At 38.2% G+C, this 24,492-nt stretch overlaps 2 protein-coding genes across 3 annotated transcripts in view; one reads left to right on the top strand and one right to left on the bottom strand.

The window, feature by feature from the left end:
- The window catches only part of LOC131972202 (cytochrome P450 3A30-like), a 30,350-nt gene extending 11,766 nt beyond the window's left edge, over positions 1-18,584 (top strand). The window contains exons 1-12 of one of the 2 annotated variants that reach the window (XM_059333999.1): positions 3,023-3,463; positions 5,892-5,991; positions 7,509-7,622; positions 7,740-7,825; positions 8,662-8,804; positions 8,892-9,019; positions 11,459-11,534; positions 11,636-11,796; positions 11,905-11,972; positions 13,133-13,291; positions 13,504-13,666; positions 14,377-18,584. In XM_059333999.1, coding sequence (XP_059189982.1) covers positions 3,417-3,463; positions 5,892-5,991; positions 7,509-7,622; positions 7,740-7,825; positions 8,662-8,804; positions 8,892-9,019; positions 11,459-11,534; positions 11,636-11,796; positions 11,905-11,972; positions 13,133-13,291; positions 13,504-13,666; positions 14,377-14,484 — 1,353 coding nt within the window. In that variant the 5' untranslated portion in view covers positions 3,023-3,416 and the 3' untranslated portion in view covers positions 14,485-18,584. Of the gene's footprint in view, positions 1-3,022; positions 3,464-5,891; positions 5,992-7,508; positions 7,623-7,739; positions 7,826-8,661; positions 8,805-8,891; positions 9,020-11,458; positions 11,535-11,635; positions 11,797-11,904; positions 11,973-13,132; positions 13,292-13,503; positions 13,667-14,376 lie in introns of those variants that run through there. The other variant, XM_059333991.1, reaches the window with a different exon arrangement.
- Positions 18,585-20,263: 1,679 nt separating this feature from the next.
- Positions 20,264-23,677, bottom strand: gpank1 (G patch domain and ankyrin repeats 1). The gene is made up of 4 exons (XM_059348377.1): positions 22,535-23,677; positions 22,316-22,457; positions 22,150-22,225; positions 20,264-21,057 (listed from the first exon to the last, which is right to left on the bottom strand). The coding sequence occupies exons 1-4, from the start codon at positions 22,949-22,951 to the stop codon at positions 20,625-20,627; spliced, it is 1,068 nt and encodes a 355-aa protein (XP_059204360.1). The 5' UTR covers positions 22,952-23,677; the 3' UTR covers positions 20,264-20,624.
- Positions 23,678-24,492: the final 815 nt, after the last annotated feature.

Genomic DNA, 24,492 nt, shown 5'->3' with positions numbered 1-24,492 from the left:
TGCATAGCCCCAAGCCTACAGCGACACTACACATAAAACCCAAAAATGGTTAGGACTACTGCTACTGTCATAACGAACAAGAATGAACGTAACTTTAACAGCAGGCCAACAAAAGTCCGATAACATATTGTATCTAGTACCTTAGCCAAAGTAGTATCACCTGAATGTATTTTTACTCCATCGTTAAAGCCTCCTAGGCTGGAAAGTTTTGCCGGTAGAAAGTCTCCGCGGCCTCGGGAGAGTTGAAGATGTGCTCCCTGTTGTTGTGGGTGACTCGGAGGCGCGCTGGGTACAGCACCCCGAACTTCACTCCCCGCCGGTAGAGAAGCCCCTTGACCGGGTTAAATGCAGCTCGCCTCCGCGCCACCGCTGCGCTGAAATCCTCGTAGATTTGGATTCCGTGGCCGTTGTAAGAAGAGTCCTTATGTGACTTTGCCCACCTCAGAACAACCTCTTTCTCCATGTAATGATGAAAGCTGACGATAACAGGACGTGGAGGATCATCCGGTCGGGGTTTCGGCTGCAGGCTGCGGTGTGAGCGGTCCAGCTCAGGCGGTCCAGAGAGCAGGTCTCCCAGTAGATCAGCGAACAGCTTGGCCATAAAGACCCTAGCATCTTTTTCCCTCCATGTTCTCCGGGAGTCCCAGCACACGGACATTTTGGCGTTTTGAGCGGGACTCCAAGTCCTCCACTTTTGCCTTGAGCTCTGTATTCTCTTTCACCACCGATCCCAGGTCAGACTGGAGCCCGCTCACATCTAGTTCTAGTTGCGTTATCCTGTCGCTGTGGTCGGATAAGCTAGTCTCCATCTCTTTGATAGTAGAAGTTTGTGCCGCCAAGCTCAGCTGGAAGGATTCGACTGACGACCGGATAGGTTCCAGGGAGCTATTTAGTAAAGCTGTGAGTTCGCCGGTCATATTCCTCCTCATCTTTTCAAGTTCTAGGACAAGCGTCTCCGTCGTTAATGGTGCCACAGGATCTTCCGCCATGCTGCTACAGGCTTTAGCACCCTGCTGCTTCTCAGTTTTACCGCCCGATTTACTCACTTTACTCATTCTGCCTCAGGAGTTTCGTTAAGCGAAGTAACTGTTTCAGGATTAGGCACTATGTGACGATGAAAGGTTACCACCACATGTCGTAACCCGGAAGTCCCCAGAATTGTATTCTGTAATAATGGACATAACTCAAGACATTTCAAAAGTAGATCAGCTGAGTCAGGTGATTCGATATGTTACCATTCCAAAAGATGAAAAGGATAATCCATTAGAGGTAAAAATAAATGAAAGCTTCATGGGTTTCCACGCAGTCCACGATCAAAGCGCATCTGGTTTGGAGAAAGAGATTGTCGGACTTTTAGAGAAGAAGGGAATATCTCTAAATAAATGCAGAGGACAGGGTTATGATGGCGCAGCCACAATGAATGGCACATACTCTGGGTTGCAAAAGCGAGTAGCGGATAGGGAACCTAATGCCATCTATATTCACTGTGCGTCTCACAATCTAAACCTGGTCCTGAATGATGCATGCTAAAATGTGACAAAAGTAAAAGAATACTACGATACTGTACACAAATTATATGTTTTTTTCAGTGGTAGTATTAAACGATGGCAACTTCTTGAGTCACAGTTCAAAGTGACAGGGCAACCAACACTCAAACGACTGTGCCCGACGAGCTGGGCATCCAGACATGATGCTGTGCGCTCACTCCGCTTTCGTTACCCAGATGTGATGAAAGCACTTACTAAAATATGTCTGTTATCCAAAAAGCCAGATGAGCGTGCTGAGGCCGAGGGACTCAAACATAAGATGGACAATTTTGAATTTGTCCTTCAAATACAGGGTAAAATTCTGGAAACTATTAACATTGTTTCACAAAGTCTCCAAAAACAAAATATTGATATTTTGCAGGCAAGCAAATATCTAGCAAGTGCATCTGAGAGGATGAAAGGCTATCGAATGCAGAGGAGCACTTCAAAGTGTCAGTATTTTACGCAGCTCTCGACATTGCCATTGCGTAGGTGACACACAGGTTTCAGGGCATGGAAGAGGTGGCACGGAGGTTTGGGTTTTTACGCCCACAGGAACTTTTGTCACAATCCAGTGATGAACTGTACAAATCAGCAAGTGCCTTAGCAGACCAATACAATGATGACTTGTCTGCGGATTTTCCAGAACAAGTGCTTTCATTTAGAACCGCATTCATGTCCACCATAAAAGAAATCGAGCGTGGCTCAGTTCAAGATTTGGCACACACTCTATTCATAAAGCACCACTCCATATTGCCAAGTGTGCCTGATGTTGCCACGGCTATTAAACTGTTTCTCACTCTACCAGTAACTGTCGCAAGCGCCTAAAGATCATTCTCAAAACTGAAATTAATTAAGACTTATCTGAGAAGCACCATGGCACAAGAGAGACTGTCGGGGCTGGCCATACTGAGTATTGAAAATAAACGTGCGCGCAGTCTGGACTTGAAAAGGGTGGTGTGGGAATTTGCTCATCGATACGCCAAAAGAGCAAGGCATGTATACTCGCCTGCAAGGAAACATGTATTTGTGTGGCTTAGATTAACATAGGCAATTTTTATTTTTTATTGCTCCGTTGTGAAATGTTTTGTTTGAAAGAATAAATTGGTTGTAAAAGGGAAAAGCTTGTTTTTTCTCACAGTACAAGTACAGTACAATTTTTTATTTTTTATTGCTCCGTTATGAAATGCTTTGTTTGAAAGAATAAATTGGTTGTAAAAGGGAAAAGCTTGTTTTTTCTCACAGTACAAGTACAGTACAATTTTTATTTGTTATTGCTCCGTTATGAAATGTTTTGTTTGAAAGAATAAATTTGTTGTAAAAGGGAAAAGCTTGTTTTTTCTTACTGTACAGTCGTACATTAGATTATTTTGTTATCGTAACAATGCTTTTTGGCAATAAATCTTATACTGTTGGAAAGCCTGAAGTCTCCCCTTTTAAATGGGACCACATTTATAAGGAACATGCATATGTGGGATTAGCAGCAGAGCTGAGTATGTAGGCTGTGCCCAAGAAAAATGTGCCAAATCTTCTCATTATTTTGCTGTTGCTATTGACTCTTATTTTGAGCTTTTGGTACTCCCAGGTGATGCCAATCAGGTGCCAATCAGAAACTTGATTGGCAGCACCTGTGAGAATCGGCCCTGCTAGAGTGAGTAGTCAGTACAGTCAGTGTCTGTTCCACCATCACACTGGTGGAGGCATTGTGATGGTGTGGGGCGGTATCTCCCTCACTGGAAAAACGAGGCTTATCATCATTGGAGGCAATCTCAATGCAGAGAGATATCGAGATGAGATTCTGTAACCAGTGGCAATCCCATATCTCCACATTCTGGGTGTGCTGTTGGTGCCAGAGTGACCAACACAACCAGGTTGGCTGACTTACGACAGATGCTGGTTGAAGAATGGGAGGCCATCCCACAGCAGCGTGTGACCAGGTTGGTGACCAGCATGAGGAGGAGGTGCCAGGCTGTTGTGGCTGTATATGGTTATTCCACACACTACTGAGGCTCATGTTTCTTAAATTAATAAATTGTTAAATTGCCAATATGTCTTTTTTCTTCAAACTTCAATCATCCAATCCACCAAACACCAAACAAGAGTCAATGGCAAAGTAGCCTAGGCATTGACAGAGAAGATTTGGCACATTTTTCTTTGGTGCAACCTACATACTCAGCTCTGCTGCTAATCCCACAAATTGATGTTTCTTACACATGTGGTACCTTTTCAAAGGGGAGGCTTCAGGCTTTCCAATGGTATAAGATTTATTGCCAAAAAGCATTGTTACAACAACAAAATAATCTACCGAACACAAATTGCCTTACTTTTTGTGCGTAGTTTATCTTTAGTCAGCAGCATCTGTCTTAGATATTTTAATAAACGGCTCAGGCAGCTTCACAACACAGCAACACCACAACTTCCTTGTCTCCCATCACATGTCAGTCCATCAACCAATCAGAACTAGCGGACTTAAAACTAGTTGTGTGAGTTTATGTCCAAAACATCGTTTTCTACGCGAGAAAAGCACATTTTGAGCTGATTCAAAAGGTAATTGTGACTGCTGGTACTTGTGTAAATAAATATTATAAAACATGTGAATATGTGAATAATAATTATGTAAATAAGAATCTGTAAATAATAAGCTGCTCACACATTTCAAATATATTTCAACCTCTGAACTTTTTGCAATATCTGGACCTTACAATAGTATAAAGATGAAATTCGTGTCCTTCAGTTTTACTCTGTAGGCTACCACAGATCTAAAGCTAATTTGTCATTGCAGAATTATCAACATATTGCTCAAAATGTATTAATTTTTACCTTCGTGGTAGGAGCATCAAGGCAGGCTTTCTCTGATTATACAGCTGTCTGATCGCAGCTCGTTGGGAATAATGGATCAACATTATTGACGACCCGGAGCCTCAACAGGCGCTGAGCGTTTCTCTCCAACTTAGTTAGGCCGGTATAATTAAAGGTACTCTGTTTGCACTCGGTTCCACGTTTCTTTGTTTACATTTTTCACCACCAACAACACAGTCATTCGTTTCTCCGTAGTCAAACCAGCCGTCCCTATATAATGTAGTGCGCCCGTATTGTGATAATTATGGTAAATTAATTTAAACTGCACAGAGCGAGCTGACATGAAGGATAAACACTTTACTGTCATTCTTTCTCACTTTTTTTTCCAGTATAAAACTCTTATCTGCAGATAGGAGATGAAGTGATACTGTTACTGTACAGTAAAATATTACATTAAATATAGGCCTATACATATTAAGAATTAATTCAAATGAAACTGTCTGTTTCCAATCAATAATTCCTGTCTAAGACATTATGTAGATTATGTATTATGTATGGCCTCAGGTATCTTCTCGCAAACTTAAAATGCCCTTTGGATATTTACTGTACAGTAAAAATGTAACATTGTATTAAAAATGAATTAAAATTAAACTGTCTGTTTTCAGTCACTAATTCCACTTCAGATACATTCTAGAGGACCTTCATAATAAAATGCACTTGGATATTTACTGTACAGTAAAAATCACATTTAACAACTGTTAAAATTAATTTGGAAACTTTTAGCAGCTATTAAAAAGTGAATCAATCGCGAAAACCCCCATACATTTTCCTTCTTAATGACACAAAAAACAACTTTCTCACTTCGTCACAACGTTGTGAGTGACGTCTCAGCTCGATAGTAGACGGAGGCAGTTGCAGGCAGGCAATACACTGCTTAGAACAGATAAATATAATTATTATAATTGTTAAATATCTGATCATAAAAATGCCTTGTCTTTATATTGCTTTTGCAAATAAAAAGTCTGATAATAAGCATAAAAATCTGAACTAACAAATTTTTAATATTTTTTCGCAGAGATGGCCAGTCAACTTCAGTAAGGTCACTGTGTAATCGACGTATTAATGATGTCGTTTCACATTGTTATGTCATCACACTATGTCATTTATCAAAACAGTCATGGCTCTCAGTTCCATCAGTTAGCATACAACAGAGTAATGTCTAAAAGCTGCTGCGTGGTGAAATGCACTACCAATGAAGTATTGTTAAAGACACTTTTGGCAACCAGGGGCCCATTTCAGAAAGCGGGTTTAGTGAAAACCTTGAGTTTGTTAAGTGTGAAATGAGGAACACTACCCACACACACTACTTAAGGGATGATAGGCATGAAATTATCTTAAACTTGTTTTCATCAGACATCGTTTTTTCAGACATCAAACCAAAAATCTGTTGACTTTGAGATGAGGGAACTAGAAGTGTTAAAATGCTAACTCGTTCCTGCACCAATCCATTGATGAGTTTTCCACTGAATGCCTAAAATGTAAATGTGTGTTTGTGTGAATGTCCAGCATGTATGAGCTCAGAAGGCCGGTGCTGTTTGTGATGGAACCCGACATGCTGAAAACCATCTTGGTGAAAGAGTGCTTCACCTACTTTACCAACCGGCTGGTGAGAGCACACAGGATTAACACTGAAAAGAACAAAAAATATAGAGACACTTAATACAATATAGAGTAATAGAATGTCTTATGTTCTGTGTTCACATTAGATAATGCTGCCTTCAAATGGAACCTGAAAGAAATGATGATTGGTGACTTACTTGGTCCCTTTTCAAAGCAGAGCAGTTTCATGGGTTGATTTGTCTCTGTGACCTACTTCTAGTGGGTGATAATGGGAGGGATTATTTTAGCACTGCTGTTTTAGGAAAATTAGGAAAAAGTAGAAGCATTCTCTCAACACATAAAGGCATATTTCATCCTTCAATTTATCACAAACATTTAAAATAATCAGATTTGGAGGAACATCGTTTTTCAGAAACTGACAGGAAGGTCATTGCAGTGGCAGTTATGTCCGAAAGGTAACAAAAATAAACTTAATACAAACTGAATCAAAATACCACTGATGCACCATGGGCGTGTGGTGTACGCAGGCAAAGAAGCAGAAGTCTGTGCAAAGTTGTGAGTTCCAAAGGTTTATTTAATTCATTACGATCAAGCAAACAAAGAGAACAAAGAAACATGGCTCCTGCTGCCTATCTTTGCAGTGGTAAAAAAAAACAAAGGCTCACCCAGGTGCATGACGGCCCTCTGCCTACCCACCTATCTAAATAACATCAGGCGCCCACGGTGTCAACCCAATTTCCATAAAACACAAAAATACTGTGTAAACTAAATAAGCTGAATGATAAGTTAAACAATTAACTAGCAATTTAAAAAAAAATCTAAAATAAACGAATGTCTGAAATAATTATTAGTAATAAACTAAATAGACAACTAAATACAAACAAGAAGTAAATAGCTCGTACAGTCATGAAAAACTGTAATATGAAAAGTAGCGAGAGCTATCAGAAGACTGTATGAGTAAAAGTTACAATATTTGCCATTTCCAGTACTTGCCATGCAAAACGAATTCCCATATACCTCAGCTGTTTTAAGTGCTGATTAGCAAATGTTAGCATGCTAACATGCTAAAGTAATATGAGAGCCATATATGCCATATATATATGCATATGCATGTTAACTTTTCAGTTGCTAGCATAAAATGAAAACATAAAAGTTGTATAAAATGAAAACATTAAAGTGTCCGTATCTTGAATTTGTACTTAAGTACAGCACTTGAGTAGATTATTTATATACATTTCAAGAAGTAGCCTATATTTATGTTTCCCTAGCTTCCTGGCTTAAACATAGTGTACATGAATAGTAATGTTGTACACAAAATCTTTTTTACCTAGAGGATAAAGGAAAGTGTTTTTTCTAAATGTCCATTCTTATCAACAAATCCAACAAAAAGACCAAAACTAAAAGCTGCAAGCATCAGGCAGTACATGTTTGTTTACTGTTTAATACCATTAAAGGTACAGCTGCAAGTTCTTTGACCACAGAAATACTATTAACAGCTGTTCCACAAATATGTACAATTGTAAACCCATAAATACAGGCGTACTGACCGCTGTCCCCCTTTAGGACCGCGGCCTGGTCGGGGACCTCTATGACGCAGTGGGATCTGCTAAGGATGATCACTGGAGAAGGATTCGTAACATCCTCACTCCCATTTTTACCTCTGGACGTATAAAAGAGGTAAGAGTTGTCAATTTCCCAAAATTCTTCAACTCATATTTAGGCAAAATAAAGGTATATCATGACCCTACATGTGATTCTGTTCATCTTACACTTTTTTTTGTGTGCGTGTTGAAGATGTTTAACATCGTGAAACATCACTCCCGCAAACTGACTGACAGCCTGCAGTCCAAGGCGCTGAATAAAGTTATCACTGTGAAACAGTGAGTATTACCATGCCAAAAGAATACTACATGTGACTTTAATTAAATACATTATTCCCTTTTTGCACCCTCATTAAAGACCCGTGCTTTTAAATTATATAAGATCACCCAGGATGGCCACACAAAAACCAAACTTGTTATTTAGTGAGCTTCAGAGGTGTTGTAACCTTTTTTTTTTTCCATTATTGGTGCTAAGCTAAGCTAACTGACTGCAGCTTCATTATGTATTTACAGTACAGACATGAGAGCTTCATCCATCTTCTCTGTGATACAATAAGTACAAACAAGTATTTTTTATTTGATTTTAAATATTTGACTAAAAAAAACGAATGTATATTATAATGTATTATGTATTAAATGTATAATATGTTACTAAAGCCCCTGGAAAAACAGATGCTGAGATTGAGTTATAGGATGCTGTTAGAGATCGATTATTCTGAGCAAGAATAAGATGCAATTTTGCTCTCAAAATCCTATCCTGTTTCAATATAGTATCAACCATTATATTTAAAGAACTAGACAGTGTAGCATCTTTAAAATAATCATCAAAAGAATATAATTTCTGTTCATACAGATTCCGTTAGATCTGCTAAATAAAAAAAGACAATATACACAAAGACTATTCTATATTTCAGTATTTATATATATTTGTAAATCAGCTTATTATGTTCCCTCGATGGGTGCAATATTACCATTTTTTTCTTTGATTAAAAACTATTTTTTAAACATGAACATACGTAAAAATAATTTTAAACTCAGCTGAGGTTTCCAACATGATAAAATCTTGTGTGTGTGGCAGTGGATTCAACCATTAATGATTTGTATGTGTATTCCAGCGTCTTTGGAGCCTACACTATCGATGTTATGGCGAGCACTGCATTCAGTATCGATGCCGACTCAATCAACGACCCCTCAGGTCCCCTCATGACCCACAGCACCAAGCTGTTTTCAGTACCCAATACTATTTTCTTATTATCAGGTACATCACTGCTTTTCTATGACACCTTTATTTTATAACAGCTATGTGACTCAAACTGTAATTTTTAAACTCCCTTTTCCCTCTTAGGGATGTTTCCCTTTTGCCGTCCTCTCTTGGAGCTGCTGGGTTACTCTATGTTTTCTAAGACTTCTACTGGCTTCTTTAAAACACTTATGGACAAGGTCAAAGCTGAACGCAATGGGAGCTCACACCAGGTCTGAACAAAACACACATCTTGTGGTGGGCAATATTGATGCAAATCTTCCATCAAAGTATCTCTACTAATGATAGATATGTAATATATGTCATGATAAAGAAATATTTCAAGAAGTTTATAAAAAAAAAAAAACATTAAAGCAAGTACAAGGAGCTTCTAACTCTAACTAACTTCTAACTGACTGGGCAATTGATTTTCCCAAAGTGCCACATGAGATACTGTGAAGGTTGCAGTGGGCCGAACCAAAACTCTGAACTAAATTCTGATTCTAATTTCATCGCTTTATAAAATGCAGTCAGTTATCTGGTTTTGAGCTGCTACTGGTAAGAAAGCATGCTATAAAACTATATTAATGTGGAATAATTATAGCAGTAAAAATAGTAATAATATCATTATCTCACTTTTCCATTTATTTTAAACCAAGATACATTCAAACCACAGAAACAATATAGAGCATGTATGTTATGAAGTAAACCAGCAATTTATTTACTTTATGCAAAAAGAAATAAGTGTTTTTAACAAGGTAACTAAGTAACAAGGTAACTAAGTAACAAAATTTCTGTGCAAGTGTGTATGCATGCACATACGTAGATCGCCTTCAAAATAAAAGCACTGTGGTTGTATTGATTTCTAATTTCCGGGTAACCTCACGCAATGCCCAGGTCTGTTCTAACTGGTTATGAAATGGTTTCAATTTAACACAGATTCCTCTGTATGGCATACATAGGCAAACAAGACCATCAGCAAGGAAATGCAGACGGAACAATATACAGCACGCAGACCATAAGAGCACACAAAAAACCTGTAGATCCAAATAATCATAATATGTTTTCATAGTGCACAAACACACACAAAGAGAATATGAATACTATGTAAAGGGGATGCAAAGGGGTGGAAGTTGGTAGAAAGTTAAGGAAGTTAAGCTGGGGAATTTTAGAAATACTCAAAATAAAAGAAACATGACTTTTCAATAGATTTATTTTCAAGTAGAACTTTATCAAGTTTTTAAAAAAAAATTATTGAACAATAAAAACCTTAATGTTGAGTTAGACATTACTTATCAACCTGACCCCACCCATTTGAAAATTAAAATGACCTCCCCTCATGAAAAGTCCTATTCAAAATGTTAAATGAAGAGAGCCCCTCTCCCTCCAAAAAAGTCCCATTCAACTGTTAGAAAAATTGCATGAGGAAACCTTGAAAATTGATAATCTGTCACCGACAGAAAAAATCTGTCACCAACAGAAAAAACCTCACCATTTTTCTGCGCATTCTTTGATGGGGAAATGAAGAGCTGGAGAACGTCCAAGATTCTCAGTTTAACAAAAGTTTTATTACAATACGTCAAAAAATGTGCACTTTACAGAGATCTCCGGGTTCAAAATTAACTCATGTCCCTGAATACAAACAGACGTGTTTCAGTTCGTGAAGTCTGAACCACGACTCCCTCCCTGGAACCCATTAAAATACTAACATTTGTTTACAAAACATGCTGGTCGATTTCTTCCAGGAAGTCCCGCCTTCTTGATCCGCTCATTCGCCAGTTTTAATGCATACAACGGCACTTCATGCCACCTGGTTGCTTGCTGCCGAAACCAGGCCTTGCCCTGACCTACTAACAAACTTGTTAGCACAAACATTTTTCCTTGTTATGACTTACAGAGATTCTCACACAGGATTTTCATTCGGCCTTCTGTGGTCTCCCCTCTCCAGACACACATACACACACACACACACACTCACAAATGCACATACACACACAGCAAAAACTGTGCACCAATATATCTGGATGTCATTCTTTGTGATTTATAGAATCTTAATCAGTTTAAGCAAATGGAATATATGTAATTAAAGTAATCATAGTTTTCTACATCAATATTAACACACAAACACAATCAATGTATCAAATCATATTGTCTGACTTAATATAAATGCATAGAGATATTTATTACAGTCAAGGTTTGACCTTTGATAGTGACCTGCGTCACTCACAGAGAACAGAGACAGACCACAGAGAAGCAGAAATAAAGCATAAAACCATTTACCAATATAGAAAATAATCAATTATTTTAACACAACATGTAAATTAATTCAACATGTGATGGAGGAATGCACAGTGCATGTGGGGGCGTGGCCTCCGCAGGGGGCGTGGCCTCACTAGCCCTGTAGTAAGCAGTGTGCTACCTGCATGTGATTAAGGAATAGCAGATATTTAGCTGTACTTGCATGAAATCTGGTTGTTTTAGTCAAAATGATGCTCAAGAAATACATTTTCCCTGACTATATTTAAGTTCACTGTTAAGGATTAACCTTCAATTTTGTAAATTCAGTTTATTCCCATAAATTCCAGATAACTTCTGTTAATTCCTATGGAAAGTTTCCAACTTTGAAAATTCCCAGAATTTTGCAACCCTAATACTACGTGATTTGTTTTCAGTATTCTGGAGATTTCCTCCAATATATGATGAACTGTCAGACTGCCAGTGAATCCAAGACAGAAAAGCAGAATACAGGTAATTACACAGTGCCATTACACTGATATAGAAACACAGATGTGCAGCCACATGTGTTTACAGTAAACCTCCTTTCATCTCCCTTTATATCTGTTCAACAGGTCTTACTGATCATGAGATCTTCTCTCAAGCCACAATTTTTATGTTTGCTGGTTACGAAACGAGTACCAACACTCTCGTGTTTGTGGCCTACACTTTAGCAAGACATCCTGAAGTCATGAAACGCCTGCAAGAGGAGATAGACTCCACTTTTCCTAATAAGGTAGAGCAGATGTTTCTGGTGAAGAAGTTATTTTATTTTATGAATGAAACTACAGTTTTCCAAAATCTGAATTGTGTTTAATCAGACTGTGATTTTTTTACACTGCAGGGTGAGGTTGAATATGAAGCTCTGATGCAGATGGCGTACCTGGACTGTGTCGTCAATGAGGTTCTGAGGTAAATCAGCATTTTTTTAAGTTAGTTATGCCACCTTGAAGACAGCATTGCTCATAGCATCATGTTTTCAAGTTGTCCATAAGTCTCTCCCATTTCCGTGACTTGTATATCTCAGCAGTGGTGGAATGTACGTGAGTAAATTTACTCAAGTACTGTACTAAAGTACAATTTTGAGGTACTTTACTTGAGTATTTCCATTTTATGTAACTTTATACTTCTACTCTACATTTTAGACATTTAGACATTTTAGAGGCAAATATTGTAGTTTTTACTCCACTACATTTAGCCGACAGTTACTTGTCATGTGTGTGTGTGTGTGTGTGTGTGTGTGTGTGTGTGTGTGTGTGTGTGTGTGTGTGTGTGTGTGTGTGTGTGTGTGTGTGTGTGTGTGTGTGTGTGTGTGTGTGTGTGTGTGTGTGTGTGTGTGTGTGTGTGTGTGTGTGTGTGTGTGTGTGTGTGTGTGTGTGTGTGTGTGTGTGTGTGTGTGTGTGTGTGTGTGTGTGTGTGTGTGTGTGTGTGTGTGTGTGTGTGTGTGTGTGTGTGTGTGTGTGTGTGTGTGTGTGTGTGTGTGTGTGTGTGTGTGTGTGTGTGTGTGTGTGTGTGTGTGTGTGTGTGTGTGTGTGTGTGTGTGTGTGTGTGTGTGTATGTATGTATGTATGCTGATACTTTTGTACTTTTACTGAGGTATGCATGCATGTTAAGCAGATAATAACATTTGCTAATTACAGTTGAGGTATATGGGAATTATGGGAGCTTTGCAGATATTTGATCATAAACCAAACACTACTAGGAAAAAAAGTACTGTAGAAATCAAACATTTGACATGTTAATTTTAATAGAAAAGTCAGCAGATCTTCATAACAGCAGAAGTTATTATAATTCATCCTGAGGGGGACATGAATGTCTTCACCAAATTTCTTAACAATCCATCCAATAGTAGTCAAGTTTTATTGGTCGACAAAAACATTGCTGTCCCTGGAAGCTGCTAGGAGTTACCTAAAAATGTTGCAATTTAAATAAAATCAGTTCTGGGGCAACCATAAGAATTTGTAAAGTAAAGTAAATACAAGTACACAGATGTATACTATTGGGGATTGAATATTTACTCTGATAAAGACATACAGTCTTTAAAAAAAGTGTTCTTTCTTATGTTTTGTTAGGCTCTATCCTCCATCCGCACGTTTGGAACGAACTGCCAAAGAAACTGTCTACATCAACGGGATCACAATCCCAAAGGGCATGGATATTATGGTTCCAGTCTACGCCATGCACCACGACCCTGAGCTGTGGCCAGAGCCAGAGGAGTTCAAACCAGACAGGTAGCTGCTACAGTGCGTACAGGAAAACCTTACTCAAGGATTAGGATAAATGTTTCATAAGGACGTGATTACAGTTATCAGTGAGCTACAAGACAGTGGTGCATTTCATTGTTTGTAAAGTAATTTGTGGTCTAATCCTTTGTACAGTTTGCAATATATTTGACGGTCCTTTATAACTTTTTTTTCCATGTCTTGAAATGTCCGAAATTCAGATTTAGTAAGCAGAACAAGCAGAACATCGAACCGTACACTTACCTGCCGTTCGGGGTCGGGCCGAGGAACTGTTTGGGGATGCGCTTTGCCCTGCTGATAGTGAAACTGTCCTTGGTGAACATTTTGCAGAACTTCAGCTTCTCGGTCTGTGAAGAGACAGAGGTGATTATATTTCAATTGTGTACTTTGGTCAACATGGCTGACAGGAGCATCTCAATACATTAGAATATGATGGAAAAGTCAATTTCCAGTAGTTCAAGTCAAACAGCCACAATTAAGTATTGAGTTATATAGATGGACATACTTTTCAGAGGCCAACATTTCCATATTAAACATACTTTTTAAAATTGGTCTTTTGTAATATTACATTGATACACTGTTCGTTAAATGTAAGCCATAATCATTATAATTAGAAGAAATTAAATAAAATAAGACATGAAATGTTTCATTCTGTATTATTTCCACTTTTTTAATTGAATTACTGACATATATAAACTTTTCTATGATATTCTAATTTATTGAGATGCACCTGTACATAATTGCTTTATTCAGGAAATCACAAATAATGTGACAGAAACAAAGTTTTTTTTATTCTAAGTTGCCATGATTGACATGTCTGTGGATCAGCCATTATGTCTTGGATGAGAAGTGCAGTATGAAGATGTGGAAATACACTTTATATGTAATTGCATGCCAATATTTAATCATTTTCATGCTTTGAAGGCAAAAAAAATCTCAATAAATATTAGGAAAAAAAAAATATTTGCCCGATTTCCTGTCTCCTGTCCAAATACAGAGACTGATCATTTTTAATTTCTTTCTTTCTTTCATTTTATTATTTATTTATTTATTTATATTTGTCCATTCCACAGATCCCTTTGAAGATGAGCTATGAAGGCCTCACTGGACCCCTCAGACCAATCAAGTTGAAGCTGGTGCCACGTTCAACCACCTCAGGAAATGTGGACAAGTCAGACTAAGAAGTACTTAAAGTCTGAACTATTCTATAATTGTAATTTTATCTACTTAACACACTACTGAAAGTTCACTACTATAAGATTTTAATCTTTATAAGAAGTTTATATTATATTATATATTAAGTTTATAAGAAGAACGGAATCCAAAAAAAAAAAAGTTGATTTTTGGAAAACAAGACTGGAATTTTATGTCAAATTTGGTGAGAATTAGATAATAACAATTCATTTTATTTATGGCCGCATGTCTGAACACTCAAAGTCACCTTCCAAAATCAACAATAAAACACTCAGTCCATCAAACAAGCAGTCATAAAAGCAGGCGATAAAACTACATACAAATACTAATAAATATAAATAATAAATAATAAATAAATAATACTGATAATAACAAAGAGAAAGTGGGGTCATTTAAGTGAAAGCAGATGAAATTAAAGGGAGTAGGCCTGTCTAAAGAGATGGGTTTTCAGGGACGATTTGAAGGTGGTAATGGAAGTGGAGTTTCGGATGTAATGAGGCAGAGAGTTCCAGAGGTGGGGGCTGAGCGACTGAAAGATTTTGACCCCATAGTGACCAGATGGGCAGGTGGGAGGAAGAGCTGGATGGAGGAAGAGGACCTGAGATAACGGGTGGGTGTCTTGTTATGGAGAAGCTCGGTGAGATAGGGTGTGACCAGGGCGTGAACTAGAATTTCAGCACTGTCAGGGGAGAGAGATGGGCGCAAGCGAGAGATGTTATGTAAATGGCACACCTGGTAGAGCGTGTACCATAGGGGCATTGTCCTCATAAGGCCCACTTCCCGATTCCGACTCGGAGCCCTTTCCCGCATGTCTTCCCCTCTGTCTCCCCCTTCACTCTGTCCTATCAATAAAGCCAAAATAATAATAATAATAAATATATATATATATATATATATATATATATATATATATATATATATATATATATATACTTTCATGATTAGTAAACATTGTTAGTATTTAATGGGTTCGAGGGAGAGAGAGATGAGGTTCAGATTTCGTGACCTGAAACCAGTCTGTGTGTATCAGGGACATGTAAGGGAACCCGGAGATCTCTGTAATATTGCACATTTCTTGACGTATTGTAATAAAAATTATGTTAAATTGAGAACTTGGACGTCTCCTGCTCATCATTCCCCATTAAACGATCTGCGCAGAGAAAATAGGTGAGGTTGGTGTCAGAATATTACATTTTCAAGGTTTCCTCAAGCTATTTTTCTAACAAAAATTCATTTATTTTAGAGAGAATGGATTTGGTACCAATTAGGAGGAGTTCTGTTTTTTCACTGTTGAGTTTGAGGAAGTTTTGGTTGGACCAGGATCTGATTTCCTGAAGACAGTTGGATAGGGATGTGGAAGGGAGGGACATGGTGGGTTTGGTGGACAGGTAGAGCTGGGTGTCATCTGCATAGCAATGGAACTGAATGTTATATTGACAGAAAATATGTCCTTGGGGGAGAAGGTAGATGATGAACAAAAGGGGTCCAAGGACAGACCCTTGGGGAACACCAGCGGAGTGGGGGAGAAGTTGGATATGAATGATTTAAGTTGGACGAACTGAGTACGGCCTGAGAGACATGATTTAAACCAGTCCAGGGGTGTATCAGATAATCCAAGGGAGGCTAGTCGGTGGATGATGATGGTGTGGGAAATGGTGTCAAATGCCGCACTCAGGTCCAGAAGGATGAGAATTGTTAGAAGTCCAGAGTCCACAGCCATTAGGAGGTCATATTAGTTATTTTAACAAGAGCTGTTTCAGTGCTGTGAAGGGGACGGAAGCCTGATTAAAGCTGTTCATAGAGACTATTGTGGGAGAGGTGGTCATGAATCTAAGAAGCAACTGTTTTTTCAAGATTTTTTGAAAGGAAGGGGAGGTTGGAGATTGGGCAGTGGTTGTTGAAGTTGCTGGGGTCAGCACCAGGTTTCTTGAGAATGGGGGTTATTGCAGCTGATTTGAGGGGTGATGGAACAATACCAGAGATGACAGAGGAATGGATAACTGCAGTTAGAAGAGGGGTAAGGGAGTGAATGCAAGATTTAACCAGTATAGTGTGGAGAGGATCAAGTTGGTTATTTCAGCACCAGAGGGGAGGGTGAAGTCAGAGAAAGGATGGGAAGAAGAGATTTGAAAGTCAAGGGAGGCTTACTGCTGGTGGATATGGTTAATCTTAGTATTAAAAAATGTCATAATGGAGTTACAGGAGTCAGTGGAGAGATGAGGTGGGAGAGTGTCAGGTGGGCCTAGTGTTTTGTGAACCAGTGAAAAAAGTGCCTGAGATGTTTTTTGCAGTGGAAAGAGAATCTTCATGGAAAATGAAATGGGTATTAAACATTTGTTTGTGGATGGTGTGACCAGTTTTTCTGTAGAGGCGTTTCAGTTGGCGACCTCTGGCTTTCACATGAAATGTGTAGAAGATACCAAGACACGGTGAACATGAATTAATATTTCTTTTATGTCTTGCTTTTTTTTTTTTAAGACTATTTTTTTTTGGGCATTTTGCTGCTTTATTAGATAGTAACAGATAGAAAGGGGGAGACAGAGGGGAAGACATGCGGCAAAGGGGCCTCAGGCCGGATTCGAACCCAGGTCCGCCGCAGCAAGGACTCAGCCTTAATGGTAAGCACTCTACCAGTGTGAGCCACCAGGCCGCCGCGTTATGTCTTGCTTTTTAACATTATTGTACAGCAAGTACATTTGGGGGCTAATAAACAAAGCATAAGATAAATGTTTCTACTTATTTTTTTAAAGCCAGATTTCTAGAGAATTATTTTATCATGTCAGATAATAATCTGTGAAGGCTGTTATTTTACATTTTGTCTTACAGGTAATCAATCACCAGTCCATTACAAGTCAAATCATATCTACTGTCACACTTTTTAAAAGTATATGAAATGGAGGAAACTTTCGCACTTGTAGGACACCCACACCAGTACATCAGAACCAGTAGAGCACCGGAAAAAAATAATAATCAACTGAACGATTATCTTATCTAAATAAGGGATGGTGCTAAGTACTGAGCAAATAACACTTAAAGTTTTTAAACAAGGGATAAAAAAAGGTGGTCAAATCAAGTTAAAAAGTAACAGGTTCCTTATCAAAGCACAGAGAGTAACATTAATATCTAATATCCCTTCGGGGATGAATAAAGTAATCTAGCCATCAATCTATCTATCTATTAATGACCAGATAAAATACAAAAACACCTGTATGATGCAATGCAATGTCTCATCTTGAAATAAGATTAGATATAAAGTTTAGAGCCAATTAAGTCATCTAAGTGATGACTCAGTTGCATGTGGCTGTTCAGGTTTCAATTGATCAATGGAGGAGCAAATCTGCATATTTATGGAGCAAGTAGAACATTGTTCCAAGTATGTTTGGAGAACTGGGCAGAAAAAAATTCTGGTCAGTGTAGTGTTAAAAAATATGAAGTGTGATTTCAATTACACTGACTCCGGTAGACAAAGGCTCTGAGGTGAGTTGTGCAGTCGTCTTGGAGCTCTGATGACTGCAGCTCGTCCACTCACCTTGCCCTGCTTGAGGAAACATGTTGTCACAAGGGTTAGAGGGCTTTCATTATGGCTTGAGCTGTGCTTTGTCTAATAAAATCTTGCAACATGTCTTAGCCCCAACACTTAACCCTCCTATTATGTTCGTTTCTCAGGAACATCAATAATGTTTGTGGGTCAATTTGACCCAAAGCATGTTTAATTATCCAAGTGTCAGAAACTAAAAAATCCCAATAAACATTGTTTATATTTCATTAAACTCCATTAATAACCATCTCAATCAATATTTAGTGCAATGGTGTTCTTTACCTCTCACAGATCAGGTTCAATGAGGATAATTTACCCGTTTTTCATAAGAAATGCATGTTAAAACTTTTTTATGTACATTGGAAAGACCTACATATAACTACAATAGTTTTAAATGACATAGAATAATTCAAAATAATATTTTTCTTTTATTTTTTTCTTTTACGGAGTGATGTTGATAAATAAACTTAAGTCACCTCTTCTGTTCAGGATCAGATTGACCATTGAACAGTACCTATGTAAAATAAACATGCAAATATGTGAAATGAACCATTTTTATCGTATATGTTGATTACACTTATTAAGCCAAGCAGAAGTTTCAAGAAAAAATACTTTTATTATATATATATATATATAAATATATATATTTTTTTTTACGATTTCGAAATTGTGAAATGGGTAAATTTGACCCTCGACATAACAGGAGTGTTAAAAGGAGTCCACCTTGAGCTATACAACAATCTAGACAGTGTCACTTGGATAAATGTGAGGACATGATAACACAGCAGTGACACGCTGATAGGGCAGATATGCACAAACATGTGACTCACGCAGTCACAAGTGCAAAGGTTTGTCAAATTAGGTGAGAAGGTACCTGGAGCCGCTACAAAGGTTGAGTTCACTGTTGGTTTGTGTAGTTGCATAAGATTCTTCATTTAAGCCAGGCTCACATCAAGGACGAATTTTAAGAGCATTACTGAAGTCGCTACAACAGGGCTCTCAAGTCTCACGCATGGGCCGTGAGACACGCGCCCACTCGCCACACCTTGAACAGGTTAGAATGTGTGAGACTTGAGAGTCCTGATGCAAGATACAAATTGATTTTTTTATTTCAATACGTAAATGTTAAGTCCTGAATAATACAATTGTGACACTGAAGAAAGCCCTAGCTTTTTGTTTATACATTAACATGTAAAGACAGTGTTGAGAAGTATAGCTTAGGAGTACATTAAGTCAAAAAGTAGACAAAATTGATTAAATATTAATAAAGAGATGCAAGATGCTTTAACCCTATAAAGCCTGAACCATTAAATAATTGCCAGAAAATTCTTTTTTTAAACTGGAGTGTTTATTGAACCTGCTGACAGATAATTTAAAAAAAATCCAAAAACAATAGGGATATATGATTCTAATTTGTATCATATTTGATACATCAGTTCTTTTTGTGCAATTTGTTGCTCACAGTTTGTTTTTCTTGAAACCCAACATTTTTAACCTTTTAAGGCTTTACTTAATTTTAACATTTTCCTCAAACATGCAAAATATTTTTTTCCATATAACACAACATCATACATCTGCTGATATGAAGTTTTCACGCAGCAATGACTGATCCACCAGTGGAACCATATACATTTTGCTATATCTTGTATTTTTGTGCAATTTGTTGCTCAGTTTTTTTTTCTTCAACACATGTATACATCAGGTTTTTCAGGAAAAAAATATCACACTGATGATGTATAGGTCTCAAAAACTTGTGTATCAAATATGATACACTTGGCTTTATAGGGTTAAATACCTGATAAAGTTGTGGCTGGTCAACCGCGTTCTCTTTGTGTCTCCTCCTCTTGTATCTCCCGTGGGTGGGACGAAGATGCGACTTGAAGAGGCGAGGAAAAGGTATCAGGGATGTACAATTGATACATTGGAAAGGGCCTTTACTGACCATTTTCCACCACCCAGCAGGGGTTGGTCGGTTGGAGGGTAAACAGAGCTAAAGCACCAGACTCTTCTACTAACTTTGGTGTGAAGTGGCATACTATTATTTTCCTGTCTCTGCTTGTGTTGGGATTAAACCGTTACTTTGGCTACACAAACAAAGAAAAGTGCGACTAGACAATGAAACTTCAATAACAAGTCAAAGTGAGATCTAAAAACACACCTGCAAATACCCCTTTTTACTGTAGGGGCCACCGAATGGAACAAAACAGGCCTTGCAGATTGTAACTTCAAAATATAAAAAATATTTCCTTTACTGTTATGATCATATTGACAAACCAACTGAAACAATCTCAGTGGATCAACAGTCAACACGGCTTATTTGTCCACACAGAGTAAACAGGATAAAAGTTGAATCAATCAGTGTCACATTTAGTCATTACACAATCTGTGGGCAGTGTACATATATGAAGACAGAAATTGACACAGTGTCAGCTTTGAGGTAGTTTGCTCTGTGAGCAAACACCTCGACAGCTTTAAATAATAATAAAAAAACAGGTAGAACATGTCTTTGTAATAGATCTGTTAAATGTTTTTTTTAGAGATAATGTGTTTGGGGGAGAGGGTTTGTAGAAAAGTCACTGTGAGCAAGTGTCAAAGATAAAAAGAGGCACGAAAATCTCTTTCCCAGGTCTTATCTTGTTGTTCTTTTCTCCTACTTTCTTCCTTCCTCTGTCCTTTTCCTCCTTTCTCCCTAGAAAGTGGTTTCACTGCGTCATGATCCCTGGGTTTAAAGTGAGTCACTTTGGCTCTTTTTGTCTGTCCGTACCCAAGGCCCTCCTGGTCTCTCTTAAGCACAGTAGGCACTGGCTGTTGAGGCCCCTCTCCCTCTGGCCCCAGTCCTGTTCCTGGTTTCCAGCCGCAGCGAACCATCATCTTGTAGCTGTTGCTGGAAGGGGGGAGGCAGTAGTAGGGGGTGGGGGGAGCACGCCGCAGACTGAACTGATGTAGAGTGGAGGAGAGATGTGATGAAAGGCTGCACCTGTATTCACTACGACACACACCACACCACTGAGGCGGTGAGGCACTGGGGACAAGACAGAAGAAGAGACAACTCTAGTGAGAGAAGAAATATAAATAAATAATAAATAAGGAACAGATTCAGATGTTTTAAAATTTGTCTGAAAACTACAGTCAGGTGCCCATATGTGCATTGACACAGCTTTTGCTTGATGTAGTGATTCCACTAGTTCATTCTTCACATTAAAAGATCTCGTCTTAACGCACTTCCAGTGAAAGTAATGGTGAGCACAATCCACAGCTGTTGCTCTGCTTCCGGATCTTTTAGAATTACTGTGTACCCTGCTACATGGATTTCTCCCAAACTCTTGCTGCATGTAGTACTTCTCGCTTTAAATGCTGACGCAATATTTTTGATGGACAGTTTCACACACGTTTCACATTATCCAACTGACATATATATATATCTAATTTATTTAACCAGGAAAAAAGTCTTGTTTAGATTAAAAAATCTCTTTTCCAAGAGAGACCTGGCCAAGAAAGCAGCATAAAAAGTGACAAGTAACAACATTTAAACACAGTTAACATAAACAATTAAATACAATTTAATACAAATACAGTCATCACAACAACACTGAAGGAGCCTCAGTAGAGACTTATAAAGAGCAGTCACACTGACCAAGAGAAATTATTTCTTTATCCTTTAGAATCGATTTAAATTCACCGATTGTGATCAACTCAGACAATTTCAATTCATTTTGCAGATAAATGATAAAGGGGCGTAACTAAAAGCTTTCTGACCTAACTCAGTTCTCACTCTTGGCACCAGCATTTGTACAATGATTTGCAAGCGTAGACCATGTTTAGTTTGGTTACGACACATGTATGTACACAGGTATGAGGGAAGCAGCCCAAGAATAAACTTATAGATGAAAACTAACCAATGAGAGCCTGCGAACATACAAAGATGGCATTTCAGCCGTGGCATACAGAGTACAATGATGATTTAGTGAAAAATCTAGAAAGTGTTCCAGTTATCTGAGTAGGACGTGTCAATGTTTCTGTGTCATAAATAAGAGTACTCCCATCATTTAATGTGCAGCCTATTTGCAATTAAATTCATATTTGGTTTGATGTGGTGTAAACCGAGTGTGCTAACCTGCTACTGGATCGTGAGTCTCTCTTTGGACTTCTTCCATAACTCTCAAACGCCTCCAGCACCTCACTGTGGCCCGCTTGTGAAAAAAAAGAATATGGATCAGTTCAACTTCGTTGTACGCAGAACCACACAATTAGAGTGACTTATAATGGTTGCATTGTTATACCTTCCAGTGCCAGATCTTTGGCATCCCTGCCCTGTGTATCTACCACTCCGACCCAGGCTGCTCCGTGATGCAGCAGCAGCTTCACCGCAGCTCTTTGTCCTGACCAGCTTGCACACATTATCGCTGTCCAGAAGTAGGTATCCTGAAGAGGGAACAACCAGGAATTAAAACAAACAAAGGATTTCCAAAGAAAAGAAAACACTGAGCAGTATTCTGTACCTGGAAGTTGATGTCGACCCCCTTTGAGAGGAGGTCTTTGAGGGCAGAGATGTCCCCTTCATGAGCACAACGCAGCAACCTGAGCCCCAGGAGCTCCACGGACCTTTCTGAGTTGCTTGTCTCTCTTCTTTGGTTGGCTTCACCCTCATCACTAGTCCCTCTATGTGCCACTGAATCGGCTTGACCCTGTTGTATCTCTGCAGCCCTGGCTCTCCTCCTCACTCTCCTACTAGACTCTCGGTTCCTCTTTGCACTCCTTGGTACATCTTGCCCTTCATCATCTTTCATTAAATTTTCATAGAACTGTCTGGCCTCTCCCCCATTGAGCAGACTGCAGGTTTTAGAGCTGGATTGTACGGTTGTTTCAATGCTGAAAATATCCTGACCGCTAGCAGGAGTAAAGCCTAAACCAGCCATAAAGAGTGACTGTAGCTTCAGGTATGATAGAGTAAAGGGTTCAACCAGTTCACTTTTTGGCACGACACCGGTCCTGGTTATAGAGTCCTATTTTAAACAATGTAAGGTGTAATAGTCTAACTAGGGCGGTATGCGGTCATACTAAAAGTCAACAATGTTACTGTCTGGCTTTACAGTAAACTAGGCTTGCTAGCAAGGCAGCAAGCTAACGTAGCTAGATTGCTTATTTTGGTATGCGGGCAAGTGATTATGTCTGGATAATCCTGGAACATAACCTAACACATTATACTTAACCCTATACAGAATATAGAGGGTTCATTTATCTCTCTCTTTCTCAATATTACAACTGCTAACAACCAGCCGTTGTAGCTTTAGCACTGAAGCTAGTTAGCATAAAATAGCTTTTAGACGAGTATGTTAACTTAAAATGACCAAGGCAATTCAAAAGTAACATTACCCGACAATAGGTCGTCCTAAAATATTAACCACACGACGACTTAAATTTGTAACAGGATGAACTGCCAGTCATTGGTATAATAATACGGAGCTTCTTCAAGCTAATGTTGCCATCCGTCTTCCTCTGTTGGTAAACAGAACGTCTCTTACCCGACGAGCAGCGAGTGCTGCCACCTACCGGACTGATATTACCTAGCTCTCTTTGACTTGACTTCACCATCGGCTAAATATGCTGTGAATGTTAGTCTGGAAGTAGCAAAAGAATAAGCACTCCTGATAAAAAAACAAAACAAATAATGCTGTCATATTATTATAAAGGCTATATATTAAAAATGTTAGAACTTCACCATTTAAAAAAAAATGTATGATAAGAACAAAACCTGGTTAAAAAAAATATTTTTTTTTGAATAATGTTTTATAACATTTTCATAGCTTGACTTTCTATGTGCACATTTATGTGCTTAGGAGTACCAATGTGAGTGTTTTAAGAAATATGACACTGCAACAAAAATAATAATGCATATACTCGTTTTGTATCTTTCAAATATGATAGGATCCAATAATCATACCATAAATAATCCAGTTTACATGAAGTATATTGAAAACAAATCATTCATTGAAAATAATGTATATTTTTTAAATTAAGTTTTATGATATTTTTATGCCTTGTTTTTCTATGCGCACATTTTTGTGTATTTGAAGAACTTTTTTTTTTTTTCAGGAGGATCTAAGGGTTAATAGCAACAGTGGAATGTAACCAAGTACATACTCAAGTAGTGTACCTACAGTCATGGAAAAAATATTAGACCAACTTTGTTTTCCCCTTGCTTTCTTGTTCATTTTAATGCCTGGTAAAACTAAGGGCACATTTGTTTGGACAAACATAATGATAACAACAAAAATAGCTCATAAGAGTTTAAATTAAATTTTCCATGGTTTTCTTGATGATAACCAAAATAATGATCAAGAAAACCATGGAAAATGTCTAGATATCAGCTCTTAAATTAAACTCTTATGAGCTATTTTTGTTGTTATCATTATATTTGTTCAAACAAATGTTTTGTTGTACCAGGCATTAAAATGAA

Source organism: Centropristis striata, chromosome 1 (genome assembly GCF_030273125.1).
Source record: "Centropristis striata isolate RG_2023a ecotype Rhode Island chromosome 1, C.striata_1.0, whole genome shotgun sequence".
Classification (NCBI taxonomy): domain Eukaryota; kingdom Metazoa; phylum Chordata; class Actinopteri; order Perciformes; family Serranidae; genus Centropristis; species Centropristis striata.
The sequence above is the reverse complement of the archived record's forward strand: the minus strand, read 5'-3'. Positions and strand labels throughout refer to the sequence as shown.